Here is a 23955-nt window from a genome sequence, read left to right as displayed (position 1 = left end):
TGGCCCACTCCCTCAGAATCTGCCATGTTCCTGCTTACTCTTAATTGCCTGACACTTGAGGGCTCAGTATTCAGTCCATCCTTTAAGTTACTCTTTTCATACAAACCACAGAGATGGTCCTCTCCAAGCTGCAGGGCTTTGTTGGTTCATTGTCCTACACAGCCCTTGGCCTACCAGCTCCCAATCTTGGCCTGGCCTGCCTTGCAGCTGCAGATAAGCAACACTAGCATTAGTTTTTACAAAAATGCAAAGTGACTGGCAATCACTCCATTAGGTTATCCCAAAACTCTTTGAAATGAGCTAAAAAAGGTTGTGGAAAAAAAATTCAAACAACACCCCAAAACAGAACATTAGTCTTCGTATTAAAAAAAATATCATACCATATAAACATCCTAAATATGCAACTTCCTTGTAATGAAGGCTTCCAAAGTCTATCAGAAGAAAAAAAAATCACAGGCAGCTTTATTTATTCTCATGGTGGACAGTCATCATTGGCCCCCACAGCCATCTGAAGCCAGTAGTCCTGATTGCTGAAAACAACAAAGTTGTACAAGTGTTCTCCCCCTTTTCGAAATCCATGCTCATTTTCTCTCCAAGACACAGGGCTGTCTGCAAAGCCCTGGACAGACAAGGTGACCCAAGGAGTTAACTTTGGGTCATCAAAATAGTGACTAAAAGAGAGAAAGGAAAATAAAATGCTTTAGTTAAGTAGGGATAAAGAAGGAATAAGAACTTTTGAAAAATCCCGTTTGCTCATGCAGAATAACCAGTTGAGTTTGGTGATGTTCTAATCAAAGATGTCAAATGTTAACTTCAGATTACAGCACTAAGAAGATGCTCATTAAACTCCTGCTGCCTTCTGTAAATATAACAAACGTAAATGGATTTAATACACATAAAACATACTCCAATTGTTACCCTATTCAGCCAGAAATTCATTTACCAATGAGCCATCTGTAAAGTGCACAGTAATCATTTCCCTCCCTTGGCATTCAGACTTCACTGTTGCTATGTTTGCACAGACTTCTTTAATTGGAACAATGAGAAGGCATCACTCCTCCTTCAAGTGTTTCCACAATTCTATTATAGGGAATTAAAGCACTATGCTAACATGAGGGAGAGAACAGAAATTATGCTGGAGTGAAAAACAAAAGACAAACTCCATAAATGTTTAAAGTTAAAAAAAAAAAGATTATGGGAATCTGTCTTGATACATAAAAACTAAGCTGAAGTAAACTTACCAGATTGAACTGGTAACTAGTTAACAAGTCTCCTCTTTGTTATGAACTCCAGATAGCAGAGACTGCTTTATTCAGCCTTGCAACCCCAGTGCCTAGCACAACTATAGCACAGAGTAGGCATTGAATAAGTGCTTAATGAATGGATAATGCTAATAACAAGTTATCTGAGTCTACTAATATTATCTGAAATAACAATGAGTATGTTACATATGGTATCTAATATGGTAGGCACGCAAAGAATTTTCATCTCCATTAATATCAAATGAGTAATTATTTTGACAAAGAATTCCATACTATGGCAGAGTAAAATACATTGGAATATTGAGCTTATCAGTTTAGGGTAAACAGCCAGCAGCAAATGGATGAGTCAAAAAAATAAATTTACTTAAAAAAAAAACTAACACTTTGCTTCCAACAAACATTTTTTATGCTTTCTTTTCCAAAAAGAAACAAGCTATTTCATCAGTTATTCCTAATAATCATTCTAGAATACCACTTAAGATGACAACACTACTATCCCAAGAGACTAAGAAGGAAAGCAAGGCATTTGTGAAGGAACTCCCCAATTCTAAGCAATAAGATTTAAGGTCCAGAAGAGATCATTAAAACAACACATCTGCATAGACAGACAAATAACACTTTTCTCACCACAGCTGTTCCAGTAACAGGCATATCTTCTCAGAGACTATGAAGCCAGTGATTGTGCACAAATAAGCTTTTTCCACCAAAATACTTGGCTGAGGACAGCAATAGGTTGATACAAAACTGAATGACTGATTATTTCTGCCACAAAATCAAAAAAAAAAAAAAAGAGAGAGAGAGAAGAGAGACATAAACCATACATTGGCATCTGCTACACAATCATTCTGTGGAATAAGAACAGCTTTGTTTCATTTTGGTTTTTTAAGAGCTGGTCCCACATAAGATCACAGACATCCTTGATACCTACAATTCCACATTACTGAAGACAGCACCAAGCCAGTCAAAGAGTTCCGGTGCACTGCACGACTCTTCAGGCTTTCCTTCAAGTTCTCCACTCTGTAGCAATGGACACTGAAGATCTCGTATTGTGCTCAATGCTATTTTTGGCTGATGCTCCTGAATTTGGTATTTGGAAAAGTATGACATCACTGTTGACTCTTCTGCACCTTAAACACACCACATACCATTGTTTAGAAAAATCTAAATTTAAATTCACTCAGTACAATAACAACCCATTGAAACACTCCTCTTGGTGCCTTTGAATGATGTAGAAAAGGTTTGAAGAGAAAGTCTGAGAGCTATAATGAGGCCTATATTCAAAACCATTATGGTCCTGCTCACTGTTCTTTTTCCTTCCCATTTTCCCTGGAAATGAAGCATAGTTTTAAATCCAGCTGATGTTATGTGCCAAGCTGGATAAGCCAATTATGTGCTTAATATAGGAATTTTGATTGAGTGAAATAAAATTCATAATTCACACACAGAACACTGTCATAGAAAGAGATAGGTCTCAAGGTTATCTGTAAAGAAAACAAAGAGATGGAACACAAATGATGAGGCTTTTTTTTTCCCATGTAAGCCGGCATTTAAAATCAGTAACCCTGGATAGTCATTGAGCTATACATAACTTAGTTTTGGAAATAATAGCTTGCCTCCGCACCCCCAAGTACCTAAAAATAAGAGCCTCAGTGGATGGGTAAAGTGAAAGGGCTGTTCAGCAGAATAAGACTGAACAGTCCTGGACCACAGGTCAGTCAGCATCATTTTCACACTGGACCAGCACACTTTTGATGAGCTAGGAGAATGCATGCCAAGTTAGGGATGGGAGTTTTTCCTATCTTCTTGTCTTTACCCCATAGTTCCAAAATCATGTTTGAAAACATGCAAAAAACATGCCATTCCCTGTAGGCCCCCAAACAAACTAGGAATTCTGAGGGGACTGGATGAGTATAATCAGCACATGAGAGCCTTCTGTTTGGAACACAGCGTCTAAGAGCTTGATTAGAAGAGAGGTCACATTAAAGTGTTTTCATTCCATAAGTCTTACACTTTAAAATAGGAAACCAGGTTTTACGGCTGGTTCTAATAAAAACTGAAGTCCTTACTCAAACAAATGGCCTTGAAAATCAAAGACTAAGCGGACCATAATTCAACAAATATTTATTAAGCAAGTACTATATACAAGGTCTCCAATAGAGGCAGCATAGCATAGTGTATGAGAATTTTAAGTTTTAAAAATTTTTATATTTTTATTCTGAACTTAAACACAAAAATGAGCATTCCTATACACACGGAATACAAAGGTCGTAATAAAACTATGAATCATTATTTCATACCACTTGCTTTTTACCAAAAAAAAAAAAAAGGAAATAAATTCCACATGACTTTCAGAACTGTCCTGCTTATCTGTACTTCCTTCTGAATTTCCTTCTGTTCTGTCCTGTACTTTAAAAAATGCCTCCTCTACTCCTGCTTTCTTGGGTATCACCATAGTTAACCTTTCAATTAAAAAATAAAAAAAAAATCCTCATAACAACTAAGCACAATCAAACAAAATGAATCCACATGGTGGCCCTAAGCAAATATGTATAATGTCTTTTTCTGCAGCTTCAGCCCATCACCTCTCTATCAGGACATGCTTCCTCATATTGACTCTGTGTCTGTTGCAGTTTTCAGGAAGTCCATTACCAGGGTAAGGTTTGCCAAGTTTCTATTCTAAGCAACTTTTTCTCTTTTCAATTCTTTCCTCCAGAGCTTTTATTTCATTTTTGTTTTGTTTATTTTAGGCATTCATGTGTTCCTTGGAGAAAATAGATTTTTTCCTTTGAGTCTTTGCTTACTATTGTTACAAACTTATCTGTTCCTTCTTCTCTAAATGTGCAATAATTTTTGATACTGGTCAGTGCCTTACTTGATTTACTCATCTGTCCAGCTGCAGCTCTTGAATTAAGGTTTTGTGCAAGGGCCAGGCTTTACCCCCTCCCCCAGCTGTACTTCTGACCCTGCTTGGTCTCTCCTGGGTCCCTGCGGTTCCTAAGCTGACCACTTCCACCTCCCTAGGGGTAGAACCATCTCCTCCCACCTCCCCGATCTCTGAGGTTTGGTGCACTGGATCTTTAGGGCCTGATTTAGCATCTCAAGACAGACAGTTATGGACCTCAGAGCCCCTGGGCCTGGACTGTCCATATCTTGGCACTGTGGCCACAATGATTAGTATCCCACTGTTCCCTTCTCCAGGACTTCCATGGTTCTCACCTTAGGGCTTTCTGACCACCTTCATTTTTCATTAGCACCCTCTCTTAAACATTTCAGAGCACATCACATCAAATCAGCATCTGGATACTAACATGTAAGAATGTTTTCTCAGAGATGAAGTGCAGAAGAATATGAGGAGTGCAGTCTTTAGAACTAAAAGGAACCTTAAAGACCTGGCCTAAACCCCTCAACTTACATGAGGAAACTGAGGCCCAAGGTAGTAAGTAGCAGAGTCAAGATTCAAACCCAAGTCCTACGTCTCTACATCCAGAAGTCTTCATTGTCTCTGGACCAAACTGCTTCAAAGGGTCAATCAAGCAACAAGAACAAAGCTTCTTGGCCCCAGGAAGAAGAATCTATTTAGCAATAAGTGGAAGTTATAAACACAGATTCTAGTTCGGAATAAGAAAACGAAAGTCCTAAGAGTGAACAATACAGCAGTGGAATGAAATGTTTTGGAGGGCAGTGAGTTCTCCATCACCAGATGCCTTCATGCAGTAATGGGATAACTATTTATCAGGGATGTCGTAGAAGGAATCCTTGCCAAGTACAGGTTGGACTGGATGACCTCTGGGTCCCTCCCACTGTTCCCAGATCTGTGGACCTTGGGTATTCCTGGTTGGGAAGGCAGGAAGTTCCCTTATCTCACCTGTCCTGTACATTTAGTCTCAGGAATCTTTTGGAGGAGCTAGAAGGACAGGGCTCAGGATGAAGAGAGTTCCTTTTCTGGTCCTCCCTCCAATCTTTAAGTGACAGCTTTACATTTAGGGAGGTAGTCTGCTCAATGAAATTTATGGAAAGTTTCCGGTCCAAAAATGTCTCCCCACATAATTATCTTAAATTCCTCCCATTAGAAATTCCTTAGAATGACACTGGGAGGACAGTGGGAAAGGCTGGGGCTGTTATTGATATTGTATTCCGATTCACTTAATTGATATTGTATTGAGATTCACTTAATTAGAATGCTTTCCTAGCTGAGACACACCAATGAGATTCACTTCTGGAAGGGAAAAAGTACTTTGTATAGCACGTGGCATATAATGAATAGGAAGGTAAGTGGTAAAGCCCAGGGTTCTTTGGACAACCCAATGACAACACAACAAAAGGAGTGTTAGGAAATGGGAAGCAGGAACCTATCAAAGCAGCTTTGTCTACCTGTCAGGCTGATGCCACCCCTTCCCTCTTTCCAAAGGTCAGGCACTGCTGTTTTTTAACCAGGATGAGGAAAGGGAAATTTCTTGCAGTGATCTGACTCCATGATTCAATGAACAGGAACGTAAAGAGCCTTCCAGGAGCAAAGACTGGCTGCAGATTGGAATATTTTACGCCATCAGACATGCAAGGCAGAAACAGAGTAAGAACCATTGCTTCCTATCCAATGACTAAAAGAATTACTTGAGTATTCCACAATATGATACTGACCACAGTTTAAGAAACGTATCAGCCATAACTATCCAAATGCCTAGCCTACACAAAGTCATACTGAACAGCATATGGGCAGCATAAGCTCTTAACTATAATAAATAAGTAGCAATAGTATCTGTGCAATGGGAGCATTTCTGCTCCTGACCACGGATGCAGAGCTGTGGCAAAGCCAACGTGGCTTGTCTTTCCTGACTAATTTGTTTTATAACCCCACCCCCGCCACAGAACTGAACTTTCAATGTTCAATGTTTGGCTGACTCCCTTCAATTTATCAGCTGAATTTCAACTTCACGATATCATCACACAATGAATTCCCAATACCTTCATGATGCCAAGCCAGAAGGAAATTGAATTTCAGTGGTTTCTTTTCATTCAAGGCCCATGATGCTCTTTTATACTTCTTGGACTCAGGACTGAAAGACGAATCCATCAAATCAAGGGTAACAACTTGAAAAGTTAAAAAAGAAAAAACAGAACACAACATATTATTTATCTCACGTAACTTATACCACAAAGAAATTTCATGCTAAAAAAGTTTTTAAAAAAGCTTTATCATTTTACCTACTTGCCAGCAGAGTTTTCTAAAACCTAGCAAAATTATTTTTTTGAGTTCCTTTTGTCTACAAAAGCAAAATTTCTTGAGAAACCATATTTCTAACATTGCTGAAAACAAGGAAACACATTTTTTCCTTCATTCTGTGCTTAGGCAACAACAGTTTCCAACAGATTAATCACATTCTATTGGTATAGTTTTTTTCCAACTGATCTCCAAGGCTCTTGCTATCTCTATGCCCAACTTTCATACAACTCACAAAGATTCCAAGTGGGGAGGGCAGCCTGGCAGCAACCCTCTCACCCAACTGCCCAAGTCAGCAACTTTACTCCCCTTCCTAAAACTGAGGGAATTCCAAAATAGCTCCTCAAAAGGAAAAAGTTAAGAAATACTGATAACAATAAAATAATAGCCAGCATTTATATAGTTTTAAGATTTGCAGAGTGCTTTACAAATATCTTAATTGATAAGATTTAGAATATCACCATTCATTGCTTTTTGTTGTTGGATTTAAAACCTATAGGCCAACTATGTCTACTTAAGTTGGGAATTTTGAGGCAAAAACACTTAAAATAAATCCTCATCTTCCTGAAACAAAAGAAGAGGATTGACACAAAGATTTCTATTTAAGCCTATATAAGATCACTTCTGATTGTTAAAAAATAATGGAATCTTTACTTATTGGTTGATGTCTTTTTTTCTCACATCCCATACATTTCCAAATATATCCCTCTCCTCTCTCTCTACTCTTCAAGCCACCCTTCTATCAAAGATATAAAAAAGGATAGGAAAAAAGACATTTCAGCAAAACTAATGCATTGACTATATCTAAAAATATATTTAATATTCCATATGAATTCCCCCCAACCTCTGTACATGGGAATGAATTTTGTATAAACACTTAACTGTATCTCATGACTTTTCTGCCAGAGTATTGAGATGGGCGACCTTGAAGTCCAATTTCTTCATAAGTATCCTTGTCCAGGGACAAAATTAGTTTTCCTATACATCAAACCATGATTTCCATGAGAAGCATACTATAAATATAAATAGGTTTTCTTTGAACTAAAATAAAGTAAGCCATACTCAATAGTCTGGTGTTTTTAGAAATAAAAGGAATATTACCATTGGGTAACAGGGCAACAGTATTGTCTTGATCAATATTTGTATTGTATGTTAGGGCATAACAGGAACCTGTAACAGAAAAATAAGCCCAAAGAAAGGATTAAATGTAAAGTGAAAACAAACATCATACTGGTAATAATCAGTTTAGACAGATCAAATACAGATGAAATCCTCAGGATGAATTGAACTCAATCATGAGGGATGGCAGGGATCCTAGTCAACTGACCACTGATCCAGATTACCTACCTGACCATGCACAGTAGTGACTGTGCCAAGGGAAAGAAAGAATGAGAAAAGCCATGTTGCTACTAAATCACTCCACTCCAACAAGTTTGAGCTGGATCTTGAGGAATAAAGTAAGGACTTAAGGACAAAGTTTTTGCCACAACTGATCTAGGTAGTATTTTGTTGTTTAATTTCATTTTTTTTTCCTTCTTTCAATTAAGAAGGATTTATGTTCTCTCCCTGCTATTTCCCAAACTCTTATAGGAGGGGTTGGAAAAAATGAAAAGCAAGCTCCTTGTAACAAATATACATAGTTAAGCAAAACAAATTTCCATGTCGGCCACATCAAATAACATATATCTCATTCTGTATATTGAAACTATCACCTCTCTGTCTCTGATCAACTACGATTCCAGAAGACTGACGAAATGAAGAGATGAAGCATGCTACCTATGTAGGCAACATTTTCAGCAACAGCTCTGATGGTTGATACCTCTATAGTGAAGCAGCATCACTGGGATTAAGATGGACAATGATCCTTTTATTCGAAGGAAAGTTTCCCAGGCAGCAGAAAAAGATCCCCATAGGCTAAAATTTGGCACACTCCTAAGAATCTAGGCAGACATTTTTGACTTACATAAATAAAATACGACCACTCAGGGATCTAAAGCTTCATATGCCTGCTAAATTTGGCTGGCAATTGCTTCTAATTTAGAACTTATCTGTTGGGAGAAGAAAGATTTTCCTTTGAAATTCAAATTATGGTGTTCCAATCCCTAGCTCTATAAGCAAGGATGACATTGGCAGTACTTAAAATGACCCATTCAACTGAAAAGAGACACTGAGGGAGATCATTTAAAAAACCAACAACAATCACTCTTCTTTTCCTTCATCGCCCCTGACCTATGGCACATAGAATCCAACAATTTTGCTAATCTAAAGGTTTTAGAAAGACAATTACTTTGCTTACTCATTTTGTTACATATTCACTCAAAGAAAGAAACAAACAGAAAACCTTGGGGCAGCTAGGTGGCGCAGTGGAAAGAGCACCAGCCTTGGAGTCAGGAGGACCAGTGTTCAAATGTGACCTCAGACACTTGATATTTAACTAGCTGTGTAATCCTGGGCAAGTCACTTAACCCCACTGCCTAGCCAAAAAGAAAAAATAAAAACAAAAACACAAACAAAACAAAAAAACAAACAAATAGGTATTCACTCAACTTGTAAAACACGCACACTGACCAGTCGATCAGTCGCCTGGGCACAGCATAACTATACTTGGTCTAAAGGTACTGAAAGGCAAGGGAAGCCGGGTTTCCCTAAAGCATATACATTCTAGGAAGTTTAAAAAAACAAAACAAAAAAAACAAAAACAAAACCCACAAACCTTTTTATCCTAATTTGGGTTTGGACATTAGGATATGAGCAAAGTCCCTATGGCAATGTGCAATTTCTTTCTTCCCAGCCACTGCTTCCACTAGCTTTCTGATTAAATAATCTGAATTAAATCACATCCTCCAGACACAGTAGGTGGTGTTTCTTTCCTAACACTTAAAATAACAGGCTTATTGTTATTGGGGAACATTATCACTATAATGGATTCTACTATATTTATGCCCATGCTTGAATTTTTAAAAAAAGTTTTCTAAAATGGGCTTAATGTAATTCAAAGAGTTTATCAAACTCTTTTCCATTCTTCTTCTCAGTCCTGTTGTATGCAGGAGTTAATATAATCCAACAGGCTAATTTGGAATTATAGCTAAACATAGAACTAAAATGTTCCATACCCCTTCACTTAGAGATTCCACAGTTAGGTATATATTCCAAGAAAGTCAAAGCCAGAAAGATATATCCCATAATATGCATAGCAGCAATGAACTGGAAACAAAATAGATGGGCTATCAATCAGAAAATGGCTAAACAAATTGTGATATATGAATGCAGCACAATATTGCTGAACCAAAAGAAACTATGAATCTGGAGAATTCAGAGAAGCAAGGGAAGAATGACATGAACTGAAGCAGAATTAATGAAGCAAACAAAACAATCAAAACAAACACACAAGAATAATAACAATGTATTCAATGAAAAGAACAAAAAAAAATTGAGACTGAATGCTGTGTAATTCGTATAATCAAAATGATCAAGAAAACATACTTCCCTTCCTGGTAGAGGTGAGGAAATATGGGTGTGCAGAACATGGCATATCACATCAGACTTTATTAACATGCCAATTAGTTTTCTCAAAGTGCTTTTCCACCTGGCACCCACCCACCCACCCCGCCAATCACCTGTCAAACCTACTGCATTCTAGTATTATATTTCATTAATCCAACTTTTTGATAAGCTTCATCTATATATCAACTACAAATTGTATGAACACTAAATGGAAAGAATCAATCAAATTAATTTCAGGATAAGACCAATGTGGTTTGCTTAATTATTCTTATTGTCTACAAGGAATTTCTTTCTATATCTCTCTTTTTGGGGTTTTTGGGGTTTGGACATAAAAATGAGAGCCCCTATGGCAATGTGCTATTTCTTCCCTCCCAACCACTGCTTCCACTAGCTTACTACTGAAATAATCTAAATTAAATCATGTCCTCCAGACACAGTAGGGGGTGTTTTTCACCATAACACAGTGTAAAATACCAGGCTTACTCTTGTTGGGGGGTAGTCAGTACTATAATGGGTTCTATTATAGTTATACCCATGCTTGAATTTTTTAAACAGTTATTTCTAAAATTAGCTTGATTTTAAAAAAAGAAAGAAAAAGAATATCATTGAAACATTTTGAAAAATGCAAAGACGACCATTCAGATGGAAAAAGAGGTACATATGATAGCTTTGAAAGTAACATATCAAATTATTATGTAGGTTTTTTTAAAGTAAGCTATACATAATAGAGATTTGTGATTTCATATTTCTCTTTCCATTCTACTCGGTATACTGAATTTTTTTATGTTTGTCAAGTTCTTAATTTTAAAAAATCTTTCTAGAATTACGTATGTTGCTAGTCTACTACCACTGTGATGGTGCTCATCATAGTATAACTTCACTGGACAGGGCAAGTGAAATGGCTAAGTAATTACTCAGGCAGCTATTGCAGAGTAAGCTGGCAAGGCATAACTTCTAGCAGAACACCTTAAACCATGAAAATAAAATTGCAAACAAGTTATATAACCAAAGGCTATTGGGTTACAACTGGAACAGAACCATCAACCCACTGCTACACAAATCCAAAGCCTTAGGCCAACTCAGGCACCCAGAACTCCTAGTGCAAACAGTTCAATCAATAAGAGTTTTTCTTGCTTGTGCTCATTCATCTCTTACTAATACAGTAAGGTAAAAAGAAGTTCACAAAACAGCAGTCAGTCCATACAGAAGCTGGGATTTGCTTAGGGAATCTTCAGGCTTCTAAGATGTGACTGCATCTTCAACAGATGAATCTTGAGCATTATTCTGTGCACATTTAAATGGAAAAAGACTTACTGAAGAAAGATCAATTTGCTCCCAAGGCAGAGTGCTGGCCCTCCCCATCCCCAACACACAATTCAGGAAACACCCAAATAAATTGTGTTCCGCTTTTTTAAAGTCTTTTCTGAAGAAAGACTTCAAGATTTCTACTGACTTTAATTTGAGTTTGGACCTGAGGTAGGATCAAATTCCGCATGGCAACGTGCTGAGTCTTTCCCCAAAACCCTACCGGCCTTTTGCTGATCTTTTCTTGGAAGCTGGCTCCTAAAGGTCTAGACTGGTCCTTGGGTCCAAAGCAAATTTGTCAAGCCTGAGACAGTTTTTCTTGAGCAAAGATTTTGAGCAGAGGCTACACCACAAAGTCTAAGTGTTAGGAGGAAAAGGGCCACAAAGATACCATGCTCTGCAAACAGCAGCTGCAGACATAAGCCACAGTACAGCCTTCAGAAAAGGCAAAGTAGGGACTATTGATTGTGCACTGATTTTTTCAGCCACAGAGTAGCTGTGTATTTGAAAACAAAGACAGCAATATCATTTATCTTCATTTGTCTTTATAAATGAAGACTCTGTATGTTTTCTAGTGAACAAGCTAGCTAAGTATGGAAAGGCTCAACAGTAGAAGGTAAACCATCAGGTAATGAATTTTATGGAAATGGCAACCCCTGAAACAGCTCAGCACACAAAAGCCATTCAGTACGTCCCATGTGGACTCCTTATAGTTCTATGGTGACAATAATGGAATGACAAAAATTGGGGGCATAGGACACTGAGAAACACAGTCCTCAGACTGCTTACAAAATTAATTTAATTGTTGGCACTTTTAATGTGTCATCTTTCCAGAGATCAATTAGGAGAAATTCTACAAGATGAACTGAACCAGTTTCATGCTGACATCATTCATTTATAGTGATAAATGAAACCAGAAGTTGTAATCAAGTTGTAGCCAAATGGATTCTTCTCAAAGGGAAAAAAATGGACTTGGAGGAGTTGATTTCACTATATAACCAAAGGCAACAAGAAACAGAGGGAAAAGCTTGGCCTGGGAGAAGAGATGAGAAAATGCACCATCCTTTTGGGGCTGAAGGGGTGGGAAGACTATGAGTGTGGAATGTTGTTTTGGTGTCAAGCATGATCAGTATGCCATTTTGATTTGCTAATTTTTAAGAATCTTTGTTCCTTGAGAAGGCTTGCTCCAGAGAGGTATATTTGTAAGTAGATAAAAAAGAAAAGGCATCAGTAAACCTTTTTTTTTAAAAGCAAAGGCAAACAGATTACTATGAAAAAATTACAGCTTATATATCAATATTCATGACAGAGGATGAAGAAGTAAAGATAAGTTTTGAAGAACCTGACAAGATCTTAAAAACTCAAGTCAACTTCTACCTGGATACTGAGTGACTTCAACATTACAGCGGGCACCTAAGAAAGATGGTGCAATGTGTTGGACATGGTTTGTGATTAAGAAATAAGAGAAGCCAAAGACTTACAAAGGCATGAAGCTTCTGACTAATCCATATTAGGAATGTTTTCTCCAAGAACACAGTCAGAAAGTGCTGAATGTTTCAAGTATTGAACATCATAAAACATTAAAACCAAAATCAGAATGAAGGATAAAAATGAGAAAATTATGGTGAAATTATGGCAGTTCCAATCTAATCTATTAAAACAGTCAACTCCAAAAAAATGGAAAATAGACAAAGGAATGTTGACTTACCCAAGCAGTAACTAAAAATAATCCCAAAAGGCCAAGAAGCCATATCAGCCAAATACCTGAGAGCTGCCAAAGTGATTTTCTTGGAAGTATAGATCCAACCATGCCACCTCCCTAATTCAAAAAACTCCACTGGCTCCCTATTCAATTCCAGGATCAAATAAAGCTCTCCACAACCTGGCCCCTTCCTATCATTCAAGTGTTCTCACATTTTACTTCCCTCCAAGAATTCTCTGATCCAGCCACTCTGGCCTACTTGCTGAACCTCAAACACAACTTTTCATCTTCTATTTCTGCACCTATGTACTTGTCCCTCATGCCGGGAAAGCTCTGCTCTTCACTTTTACCTCTCAGAAGATCCAACCTCCTTCAAGATTGAGCTCAAACACCCCTTTCTGCAGGGGGCCTTTTCTGGTCTCCTCAGTTGCTACAGCCTCCCCTTCTAAGGTTATCTTCCATTTACTCTGTCTATATCTTGTACATATCTAACTATTTACATGTTGTCTTCCCCAATGAAATGTAAATTCCTAGAGGGTAAAGACTATTTTGGCCTTTCTTCAATGCCTGGCACATAGTAAACACTTAATAAATGCTGTTGATTACAACTTTATGGCTTTCCTTCTGTTCTCTTCTTCGCATTAAAAAAAAAAAGTTTCAATGACTCTCTCTTATTTTTTGTGGCTACCCTATCCCTACCACAATTCTCACTGCTATATAGAAATTGTTTTTAAAAGAAAGAAAAAAGCCCTCATAATATGCACTGTCAAAGTGTATTTCCACATTGGCTCTGTCCAAAACTATATGCCTTATTCAGCTTCTTGAGCCTAACACTTCCCTGTCAGAAGGTAGGAAGCAATTTCATCATCAGTCCTCTGAAATGATGGTCAGTCATTGAAACTGATGAGAGTTCTTAAGTCCTTCTTAGTTGTTTTTCTCAACAATGTTGTTGTTACTGAATAAATTCTTCCCCAGGTTCTGTTCACTTCACTCTTCATCAGTTCAAACAAGTGTTCCCAGGTTTCCCTGCAACTGTCTTCCTACAGTGTAATAATATTCTATTACATTCATAAACCATAATTGATTCAACCATTCCCCAGCTGATGGGTACCCTCCTGAGTTTCTAGTCCTTTAACAAAAAGATGATATAAAAATGTTTGTACATATGGGTCTTGTTCCTCTTTCTTTGACCTCTTAGCAGCAAAGACCAACAGTGGAGCTGCAAACTGATGCAGGTATTTGGGAAAGCAATTTGGAACTAACTATGCCCCAAAATGACTAAATTACACTACTGCTAGTGCAGTGATACCACTCTTAGGCCTACGCTTCTGAAAGGACAAAGAAAAAGGAAAAGGACCCATATTTATACGAATTATTACATATATGTGTGTGTGTGCATGTATATATCTTTATATATATACACAGAGATATACAAATACACCACACAAACCATATACATATATGAGAACATCTATAGTGGCACTTTTTTGTTGTTATTACTAATTGGAAGGAAAATGAGTGCCCATCAATTTGGAAATGGCTGAACAAGTTATGGTAGGTGTATGTAATTATGCCATGACAAATGACAAATATGATGAACTCAGAGAAACCTGGGAACACTTGTATGAACTGATAGAGAGTGAAATGAGCAGAACCAGGAGAACAGTTTATATAATAACTCATCATAAATTTAGGAAATTGACAATGAAAGATGCTTCCTACCTCTTGGCAACGAGGTGATAGGCTAGAGTAATGGTGTCAAATTCAAATACAAAGAGATCCCTGCAGGCATATATGCATGGAGTGACTTAGAAAACCATAAATTAACATTATCTATCTTGTACTATATTTTTATTTATTTTGTTAAATATTTCCCAATTACATTTTAATTTGGTTCAACTGCACCACTCTTGAGTTTGACACCTCTAGGCTAGAGGTCCAAAACACACACACACACACACACACACACACACGCTTTTTTTTTTCCAGACATGCTTGATATGTCAATTTATAGAGGGCTCCTATGTGGTGGGGGAGTGTTGGTGGGTAGTGACAGCAATGTAAAAAAAAGAAAAGAGTTCAAATGAAGCATTAAAAATACAAAGATTAGAAAAAAGTTTAGAAAGGAATGTAGACAAGCAGCACAATTTTTGTACTATTGTGTTAAATTTAACATACACTTTTAAAATATCAGCATATAATAGAAGTTCACAGTTTAATATACAATCTTCACTCCTAATCGCTTTGATTGATTGAAATGTTCATGTTTGTTGATGTTTAAAGTGGAAAGCATTTTAGCAGAAATAGGGTTTTGACTAATATCTTATACCATATACCACAATAAAACTCCAAACAGATATAAAATCTAAACATAAACATCAACTAAACAAATTAGAGAAGCAAATGAGATTAACTTAACTAAAGAAGAGATGGAAGAGATTACAGAAGATAAATGGAAAATTTTTAATTACATAAAATTGAACAATCTTTTACATGAGCAACTGAAGGGAAAATCTTCACAGAAAGTATTTCTGATAAAGAAAAAGGTCAGATACCCAAGATGTCTAGAAAATAATACAAATAAATAACAAAACCCATATCACAATAGGTAAGTTCTTGAAATATTATTATATCATAAGAAATGATGATGCTCTGAGTTATGCCTGACTGGTTATCCCCTCACAGTTCAGGTTCAATACTGAAACAAAATGAGACACTAATAACAATAACTATTTTTTAAAAGCTAGCACTTACATAGCAACTTAAGGTTTGCAAAGCACTTTACAAATATTATTTTATTTGATCCTCACAACAATCCTGGAAGGTAGGTGCTATTATGTTTCTCATTTTACAGATGAGGAACCTGAAGCAAACAGAGGTTAAGTGACTTGCCCAGAGTCACACAGCTATTGAGTGTCTGAGGTCAGATTTGGACTTTGGTCTTCCAGATTCCAAGTCCAGCAATCTATCCCCTGGACCATCTACGGTGGTATGCTATTTAACAGTTACCAAAAGGAGACTAACTTATCCAGAGCAGGGGGACATTCAACAAGGATAGACACCATGAAGTTGGTTCAGCTGAGTACGGCTCCCTTGTCTCAGCTGCCAATCATTTCTCACCAGTCAATCATCAGCCATCTCCCAGCCATCTCATGGAGAAGGTTATGGCCACTTAGGTCATGAGGAAGTGAGGTCAACAGCCTGAGCCAACTAAGTCTGGAGGATGGTTTCAATACCTTTAAAGGTAAGACTAGCCCAGGGGTGTGCTGGCAAATCTTTAATAACCTCTCTCCCAGAAAAAAAAAATAAGCACAATTTTAAGTGTAACCTGCTTATGGCAATTAAGATTCCTCAAGTATAAATGCTCACACTGAAAACTGAACAATCTTGTCTAGGCTCCAATACACCTTGGACTTGCCTAACTTCCATGGTGAGAGAGGTCAGGCTATATTGCTTCTCCCGCTGATGAATATGACAAATTCAAAGAAAGCGAGAGCACTTGAATAAATTGATATAAGATGAAATGAGCAAAACTTGCAAAATGGTCACAGCGATGAATAAAAAAACAGCCTTTGAAAAACTTCAGAACTCTGAACAAAGCTACGATCAATTGTGATTTCCAAAGAGTGACGATGAAGCATACCTACCACATCTTAGAAGAGTAATGGATGGGAGGTTCAAAATAAGACATGCAATTCCCGATATGTCCAAAAGTGGTTTGTTTTTTTGACTATACATACTTGTTACGAGGGAGGGCTTTTCTTACAGAAAGGGGTTGAGAGAGTTAGTGGGCAGTGATAAAAACACCCCAAAAAGGAAAATCAATAAAATATTTTAAACTGTACAAAAGAAAAAAAAAGTATAGAAGGGGATATAAACTTTAAAAAAAAAACAAAACTATGTATCCTAAGTTCAGTTTCTTACACAAACCTCTTTATTGTACACTGAAATGTCTGTGTTGCTGATAACTCTTAAATCATAATAAAACAAGGGAAAAAATTAAAATACAAACATTTCCTATTACAACCCACTTCTCAGTGCTATGTGACTATTGAAAAGGAAGAATTTCTCATAAACACAATAGGAGTTACGTAGAATGAAAAGTCTTTACTGATGGATAAATGGAACACAAATATTACATGAAGAAAAAGAGACTTACGTATTGATTATTAACAGTTCCTGAGTGTACTAATCTTCACAAAAACAACTATTTTCCTACCTTTTTTCACAAAGTTATTGATGAACTCATGTGCAATTAATTCATGAAGAGGTAAATTCTTCACCAAATAGTATGGTCCAATTTCCATGACAAGATTTTTTAATTCTTTTGATAGTATCCCACATTCAGGAATCAGAAACGATACCTATATGAATATGTAATGGAAATAAAGATCTTATTTCTATGGCAAGTAGTACTCAAGTTCATAAGGACAAAACAAATCAGCATTTTTAAAACACCTCTACATATAAGGCACTGTGCTCAACCCTGGGTATTCAGAGAACAGAACAGTTCTTGTCCTCAAGGACCTTACTTTCTGCAAGAATTCAACATATACAAATAAATATAATAAAAATAATAAGCTAATGGCAGTTTGAGAAAAGAGAGCACTAGCAAGTGGGGAGACCAGAAGGGCTTCCCAAAGGGAGTAGCAAGCAAAATAAGGCTTGAAGAAAGACCAGGATGCTGAAGCAAAAATATGGAGGGAAGTGATAGACTACTGATTTCGGGGAGCAGCTGGCTCAGACACAAAGTTGTGATGGAAAGTTGTGTGAAATAAGACTGGAAAGGTAGGTTGTAGCCAGATTGCAGCAGGGGGAGAGCGGAACATTCTTAAACAAGAAAAATTAACTTACTTATATTTCAAGGAGAGAGAATTTACAAAAGATTTGTTTTATGATATGCACCTCAACAAACAATACAATAATGGTACTAAGCAAAAAAGCTTTTTAATTAGGAAGCCTTTACATATAGTTTAGAAGACATAGGTTTAAGCTATTAAAGCTTAAATCTGCACTAAGACTTTTGGGACACCTTGTATATTGTTGCTATTTTCTCAATAAAAGTATTGTCAGGCTCTCACTCCAGGAATCCACTAGAACAGAGAGTAACTGTTTTCTCTGGTACCTTGTAAAACAGTTCATTTATATGTCAAGAAAATAAAGCATCATTAAATGGCCCACGTCTCCATCTCCATTCTGAGACCAAAGAAAAGATGCTCAACTAATAAACTACAGAGAAAACCACAAGTAGGCTCCCCCAATCTCATTAATGTCAAAAATTCTACAGGGCAAAATAGAGAAATGGGAAAAGAAACATCACTGGCTGGTGTAGGAGGGGCATAAGTTTTACATACAAAGCAAAGAAAATTCTGAATATACAAATGAGATGACCAAGTTGCTACTTTACATAATAGTAATGATGAGGATAAATAATAGTTAGCATTTACATAGCCCCTACCATGTGCCCAGCAGTATACTAAGCACTTTACAAAAATTATCGCATTTGATCCTCACAACAACTTTGGGAGGTAGGAGCTATTATTATCCCCATTTTAGAGCTGAGGAAAATGAGGCAACCAGAGCTTAAGTGACTCGCCCAGGGTCACATAGCTAGTATATGGAAATATAGAAAAAATGGATCTTTGTTACAGAGGAAGGCTGGAGATAATATAACAGTCCAGTGATAATTAAGCTCATTCCTCCTCCTATTCAATTCTGGGACTAGATAACTATCAAACCTTTGTGTATGTCCAAAATATGTATGTACAAAAGGACTATACAGGCCAACTCTATAAATAGCCCATCCAATGGGAGGAAAATCTTTAAGGCAAAATTTTGTTCTCCATACATTTCAATCTGTGCAACTATAAACATGTGGTGTTCTATAGAATATTTTTGCAAAATCCTGCCTGTTCCCTTCTCATATCACCTGATATATATGTATATATATACACACATATATACACATACACAACATATACACATACATGTATATATGTATACATACATATGTAAATATATATTCTCATAAAGATTTTTATAGAAATGAGAAAGGAGACATGAGTCAGCAGTTACTGACATTTTCACAATCACCCTTTTTGGGTAATACAGCTCATTTTTTTCAAGCATTTAACATCCTCTTCCTTTTCACATAGCTTGAGAACTGATTCTTCAATATGCACAAAACTGTTGTGTCCAGTATGAAGCTACCAATTCATGTAATTGGTCGAGTCAAGCTGCCCTTCCCATCTGTGTTTTGATTCCAAAGTCAGCTTTTCAAGTCTGACCATAGATTTGTTAGAGTAAAGTTTATAATACCACATTAGAAGAAAGAAAATCAAGGCAACTTCAATATGAGTTATTTAAATAGGTTGCATATGTTTTAAAAAGAAGGGAGAGGGATGAATAAAAGAACAGACATTACCATAAATGATCACTGTTTCCTAAAGAAGTTTAACCATCTTAAATCAACACAATGAAGAAGCCCAAAATCAATAAATACTTGATGTCCTTGGCACATAGACAGATACGTCAGTCAAGGGCAATGTCCAATTAAAATATTAACTCCCGAGTAAAATTTCACAGAAGACCATTGTGGAAAGTTGTAAGCAGCATCACCTCATAAAATAGTAAAAAGCTATAAAGAGGGAGAAAAGTTTACAGAAGGCTTGGCAAGACACTCAATTAATCCAGATCATCCCCAAAGCATTTAAGAATACAACTGGAAGAACCACAGTATATTTAAAAAAAAAAGGGAGGGGATACAAACTGTTTTATTTTCTCCATTCACAACAGTTGAGCTCCTGTATTTGAACTCTTAACATCACAATCCTCTGATATTCTTTAGGAAGAAAACAAAAACTAAACGGATAAAATAATTTAAAATGTGAAGAGATGTAAAATACCTAAACTAACATTATCTGAGGCTTTATCTTTCTAGTTCACCAATATTTGATTAAGCTGGTAATAAGAATCAGGTAAATGTCACAATGGGAAGCTTCCTGCCTCCTGTCAGGGAGATGGTAGACACGACATTCAATCTAGAGGGAACTTCAAACTGAACTATTTAAACAAGCTATAGATAACTTTTTAAAAAATAGGAAAGGGATAAAAGAAGGGTCCTTGGAATATGTATTGTCTGACACAGCAAATGTGTTGATTTTGGAAAAGAAGGCTTATGAATTTAAAAAACACTTACTGAAATAAATACAAATAATTGGAGAGATATTAAATGTTCATGGTTGTCAATATAATCAAAATGATAATACTGAATTAGTTTGCAGAAATAGTACCATGGGTCATTTTATAGAAATAAGCAAAACAATAACAAAATTTATCTGGATAAACGCAAGGTCAAGAATCTCAAGAGCAATCAATCAACAAGTACTTATTAGTGCTAATTATTAATATATTTATTAGATGTCTGGCACAACAATGTGCCAGGCACTGTGCAAGCACTGGTGATACAAGTTCAAAGAATTAAAATAATCTTTATATTGGGAAAAAAATAAGCAGGAAGGAATGGGACCTATAAGTACCCAATCTCAAACTATATTGTGAGAAATGCTAACAGTTTGGTTCCCACAGAATCAATAAGATGAGGGGGAGATCGGTTTATTGGTTTACTGGTTTACACAAATATGTAAACAAGATGAAAGGGAGACTGGTTTTCACACTCTATAGAAACAATAGATATTGCACTGCAAACACAGATGTTACACAGGACATAAGGAATGTTGGGACAAGTTGGGAGTTAAAGCCAAGTAATCCTATGTAACCACTTGCTCTGCTCCAGTATAAGTGTGTGATTCCCCTGAGGGAACGCATACACACCCAATTCTCCAGAATTAACAATAAAGGCATCTCTTCCTACACTTCCCAACTGTGATTTCGTTATTATCCAGCTAACTCTTGTTTGGGGAATTCACTGAGCCCAGTCTCGGCCTGAATTCTGTTTTTTTTTGTTTGGTTGGTTTTGGTTTTTTTTTTTTGGTGAGGTAATTGGGGCTAAGGGACTAAGTGACTTGCCCAGAGTCACACAGCTAGTGAATATTATATCTGAGGTCACATTTGAACTCAGGTCCTCCTGACTCCCAGGCCAGTGCTCTATCCACTTCGCCACCTAGCTTCCCCTCTCTGTGGGATAAAAGACCACCTACCCAAATTTGAATCAGAGTCTTGACAAGAATTTGCAAAAAGGAAAGCTGCTTTATTGGCTTTCTTGAGAAAGGACACCCCCCCACCCCACCCCACCACCCCTGTGTTGCTCAAAATGGCGTCAGCCAGAGAGTGCAAGAGTGCTTTGTTCAAAATAGGTTTATATAGATCCTAGCACAATAGCCCACCCTAACCCCCTCCCTTTGGCTTACTGGCTGAGCCTCAGGGGCACAATCTATTGGAGTAAATCTTCGCCAGCAAGGAAGAGAACAAAGGAGTACAGTAACCCCAACAGGTTCCCCTTTTGGGGCCTTATGACTTCAGTCTACTACCCAAGGTCATGTAGCTAGAGGATGAGATAAACAGAATACACTATAGCTCAGGAATTTCTGCTTACACAACTAAAGAAAAGAAAAAGGGGGGGGGTCATGTCCTGAGGGGTCTTCACTGATACTGGTACCCACTACCACTCACCTCTGACTGAATTCTGAATTAAGTCTGGGATTTTTATAACAATATGATAAAGCAATAACGTCAGAGCTACTTAGTGCTGATTCAAAAATTGATCAATGAAAAAGATAAACAAGACCCAAAAGCAAATAAACAAAAACATAGTGTTTGATAAACCCAAGTTTATTAACCATTTGAGTAAGAACTCCCTACTTGCCAAAAACTTCGAGTTAAACTGCAAACTTCCAATAAAGCAGTCTGGAAGAAATTAAGTATTTAGAAGACAGTGATATGGAAATCATCCAAGTTTTGTTCCCAGCTGTACCAGTAACTTAAAAGAACCTTTAGATAAGTCATGTAATAAACTTCACACCTTGATTACTTTCTACACCTGTAAAACAGAGACAGCTCACAGTGCTTGCTCCCTCGAGCGACTCATCAGTACACGCTATCAAAATAGTTGCTAAATTTTATGAAGCAAACACATTTTTATCATCATGGTAATTAGGTGAACAGTTAAGTGTATCTTCATATCTTCTTTGTACATATTTCCCTCTCACATTAAAATGCAATCTCTTTGAAGGGGGTGTGGTTGTGTGTATGTGTGTTTGTGTGTCCTTTGCATTAAACAGAGAATCTAATACATACCAAGGGATTAATATTTCTTGATTGATTAATACACTCCATAAAGGCAAGAGCTTTGTCTTTTTATTTATCTTTGTCTCTCCCCCACTGCCTATCAAGACTAAGGTCTTAACAAATATTTAATAAAGCGAAGCGAATTTAAGAATGTCTTCCATTCTTCACAGGTGTAATTGATATCATATTGCTTACCTTTTCAAGGGGTAGGGAGGGACAGAGAATTTGAAACTCAAAATTTTTTAAAATGGACGTTAAATTTTTTACATGTAATTGAGAAATATTTAACGAAATAAATAAAAATATATTTTTAAAAATTCCTTACAAAGCACCCCCCCCCCCAGGGGTGGCTGGCTTTGATTAACAACTGCAAAGTTTGATTAACAAATGCAATTCCTCCTTTAGATTTCAAGCCATTTCCTTTTGGAAATGTAGCCCCCAAATTGGAGTTAACCACAGTCTTTTGGCTTAAAAAGAAAAGTATCCAAAATCAAGGTTGGGATGGAGAGGAGAGCGTAGGAAGAGTAAACTAGTAAGGGGCTGGAAGCTTTAGGAGAAAACAAATGCAAAGATATTTAAAATGGCAGCCGGCACTAGGCACCACCAGCTACAGCTCTAAATAAACATCTGAAAAGGCAACATTAACATCGCGAGTTTTCTTCTCACTGCCACTTACTCCAGGGGTGACATCTATGGGGGCCCCAAACTCTGGAGGAAACGGGAGTCTGACAGACTGAAGAGATAACAGGAGTATGCCCATCAATTTCTGGGACTTTTCCCAGCACGGTACGGGGCACTTGTTCTGGGGTTAAGAAGACTGAGTCCAAGTTATTCCTCTGACACCTGACCACCCTGGGCCTCAGTTTCTCAATCTGTAACCTGAAAAAGTTGGACTCTCGGATCTCCCCGCAGGGATCTTCGAAGTCTAGAACTGAGATCGCAAAAGCGAGTACCATCCCGGCTGCATTGTGGGAATTGTAGTCTTTTCAAGAGATAGCGCGCTAGGCCAGCGAAGAGGCGGCATACTACAACTCCCAGGATGCTCAGCGCAATCCTCCACCACCCCCGCCAGCGCCCGCCCACGTCGGGTAAAGGGAGTAGTACTACGGGATGGGGCTGGGGAGAAGGCGTGGCGTGAGGAGCTGGAGCGAGGTCCGGATACACCGGAGTGTAGCGCCGCGCCGCCCCCCTACCCCATGTCCCCTGGGGGTGGCGCGGACCACGCCGGCGGGAGAGGAAGCTGCCGTGGACGGGACTCACCCTGTAGTTATGGTAGTGCGTCTCCACGTGCTGCCGGTGCCGGGACTTGACATGGCCGAAGTTGGACTTCTCACACACCAGCAAGTGTCGTGGCGCCTCCCGCAGCCTGCGCAAAGTAGACATAGTCACCTGCGGAAAAACTCCCCCCCGGCCGGTCAAAACTGTATTTTGCGAACCAGTGGCCACACTGCTGCGCATGCCCTGTACGGCTCTTCTGGCCTCCCACGTGGCTGGTGGGAAACACGCGGCCCGCGGCTCTGTGTCGGGATTGGACGAAGCCTCCTGGGGGCGGCCCCAGTAAGAGGATAATTAGGGAAGGCGGGTCTAGGACGCTGCCGGCTCGAGACCTCACCTCCCCTTATTCCTCTTCCTTCTTCCCCACCCTTCTTCCTTCCTTCCTCCTTTCTCCTCCCTCCTTTTTCCTCTTTTCCTCTCCTCCACCCCCTCTTCCTTTCACA

General features: G+C 37.9%; 1 protein-coding gene across 3 annotated transcripts; it reads right to left on the bottom strand.

Annotated features, from left to right (window-relative positions):
- Positions 1–441: 441 nt before the first annotated feature.
- Positions 442–23706, bottom strand: RPP40 (ribonuclease P/MRP subunit p40). Of its 3 annotated transcripts, none has more exons than XM_027863066.1 (8): positions 23498–23706; positions 17211–17355; positions 7582–7650; positions 7363–7458; positions 6225–6350; positions 2191–2389; positions 1890–2024; positions 442–671 (listed from the first exon to the last, which is right to left on the bottom strand). In XM_027863066.1, exons 1-8 carry the CDS (start codon positions 23693–23695, stop codon positions 473–475), a joined length of 1167 nt encoding a protein of 388 aa, XP_027718867.1. In that variant the 5' UTR covers positions 23696–23706; the 3' UTR covers positions 442–472. The 3 variants fall into 3 exon arrangements, with proteins under 3 accessions (XP_027718867.1, XP_027718925.1, XP_027719003.1); XM_027863202.1 differs by lacking the exon at positions 442–671 and adding an exon at positions 678–859; XM_027863124.1 differs by lacking the exon at positions 7363–7458.
- Positions 23707–23955: the final 249 nt, after the last annotated feature.

Source organism: Vombatus ursinus, unplaced genomic scaffold (genome assembly GCF_900497805.2).
Source record: "Vombatus ursinus unplaced genomic scaffold, bare-nosed wombat genome assembly UNPS02000577.1, whole genome shotgun sequence".
NCBI classification, from domain to species: Eukaryota; Metazoa; Chordata; class Mammalia; order Diprotodontia; family Vombatidae; genus Vombatus; species Vombatus ursinus.
The sequence above is the reverse complement of the archived record's forward strand: the minus strand, read 5'-3'. Positions and strand labels throughout refer to the sequence as shown.

Coding starts and splice junctions, on each gene's coding strand:
- RPP40 (XM_027863066.1), bottom strand. CDS start 23,695: ATGCGCAGCAGTGTGGCCACTGGTTCGCAAAATACAGTTTTGACCGGC. Junction 17,356..23,497: donor CGCACTACCATAACTACAGG/GTGAGTCCCGTC, acceptor ATATTCATATAG/GTATCGTTTCTGATTCCTGA. Junction 672..1,889: donor CTGTTACTGGAACAGCTGTG/GTGAGAAAAGTG, acceptor TCTCTCTTTTAG/TCACTATTTTGATGACCCAA.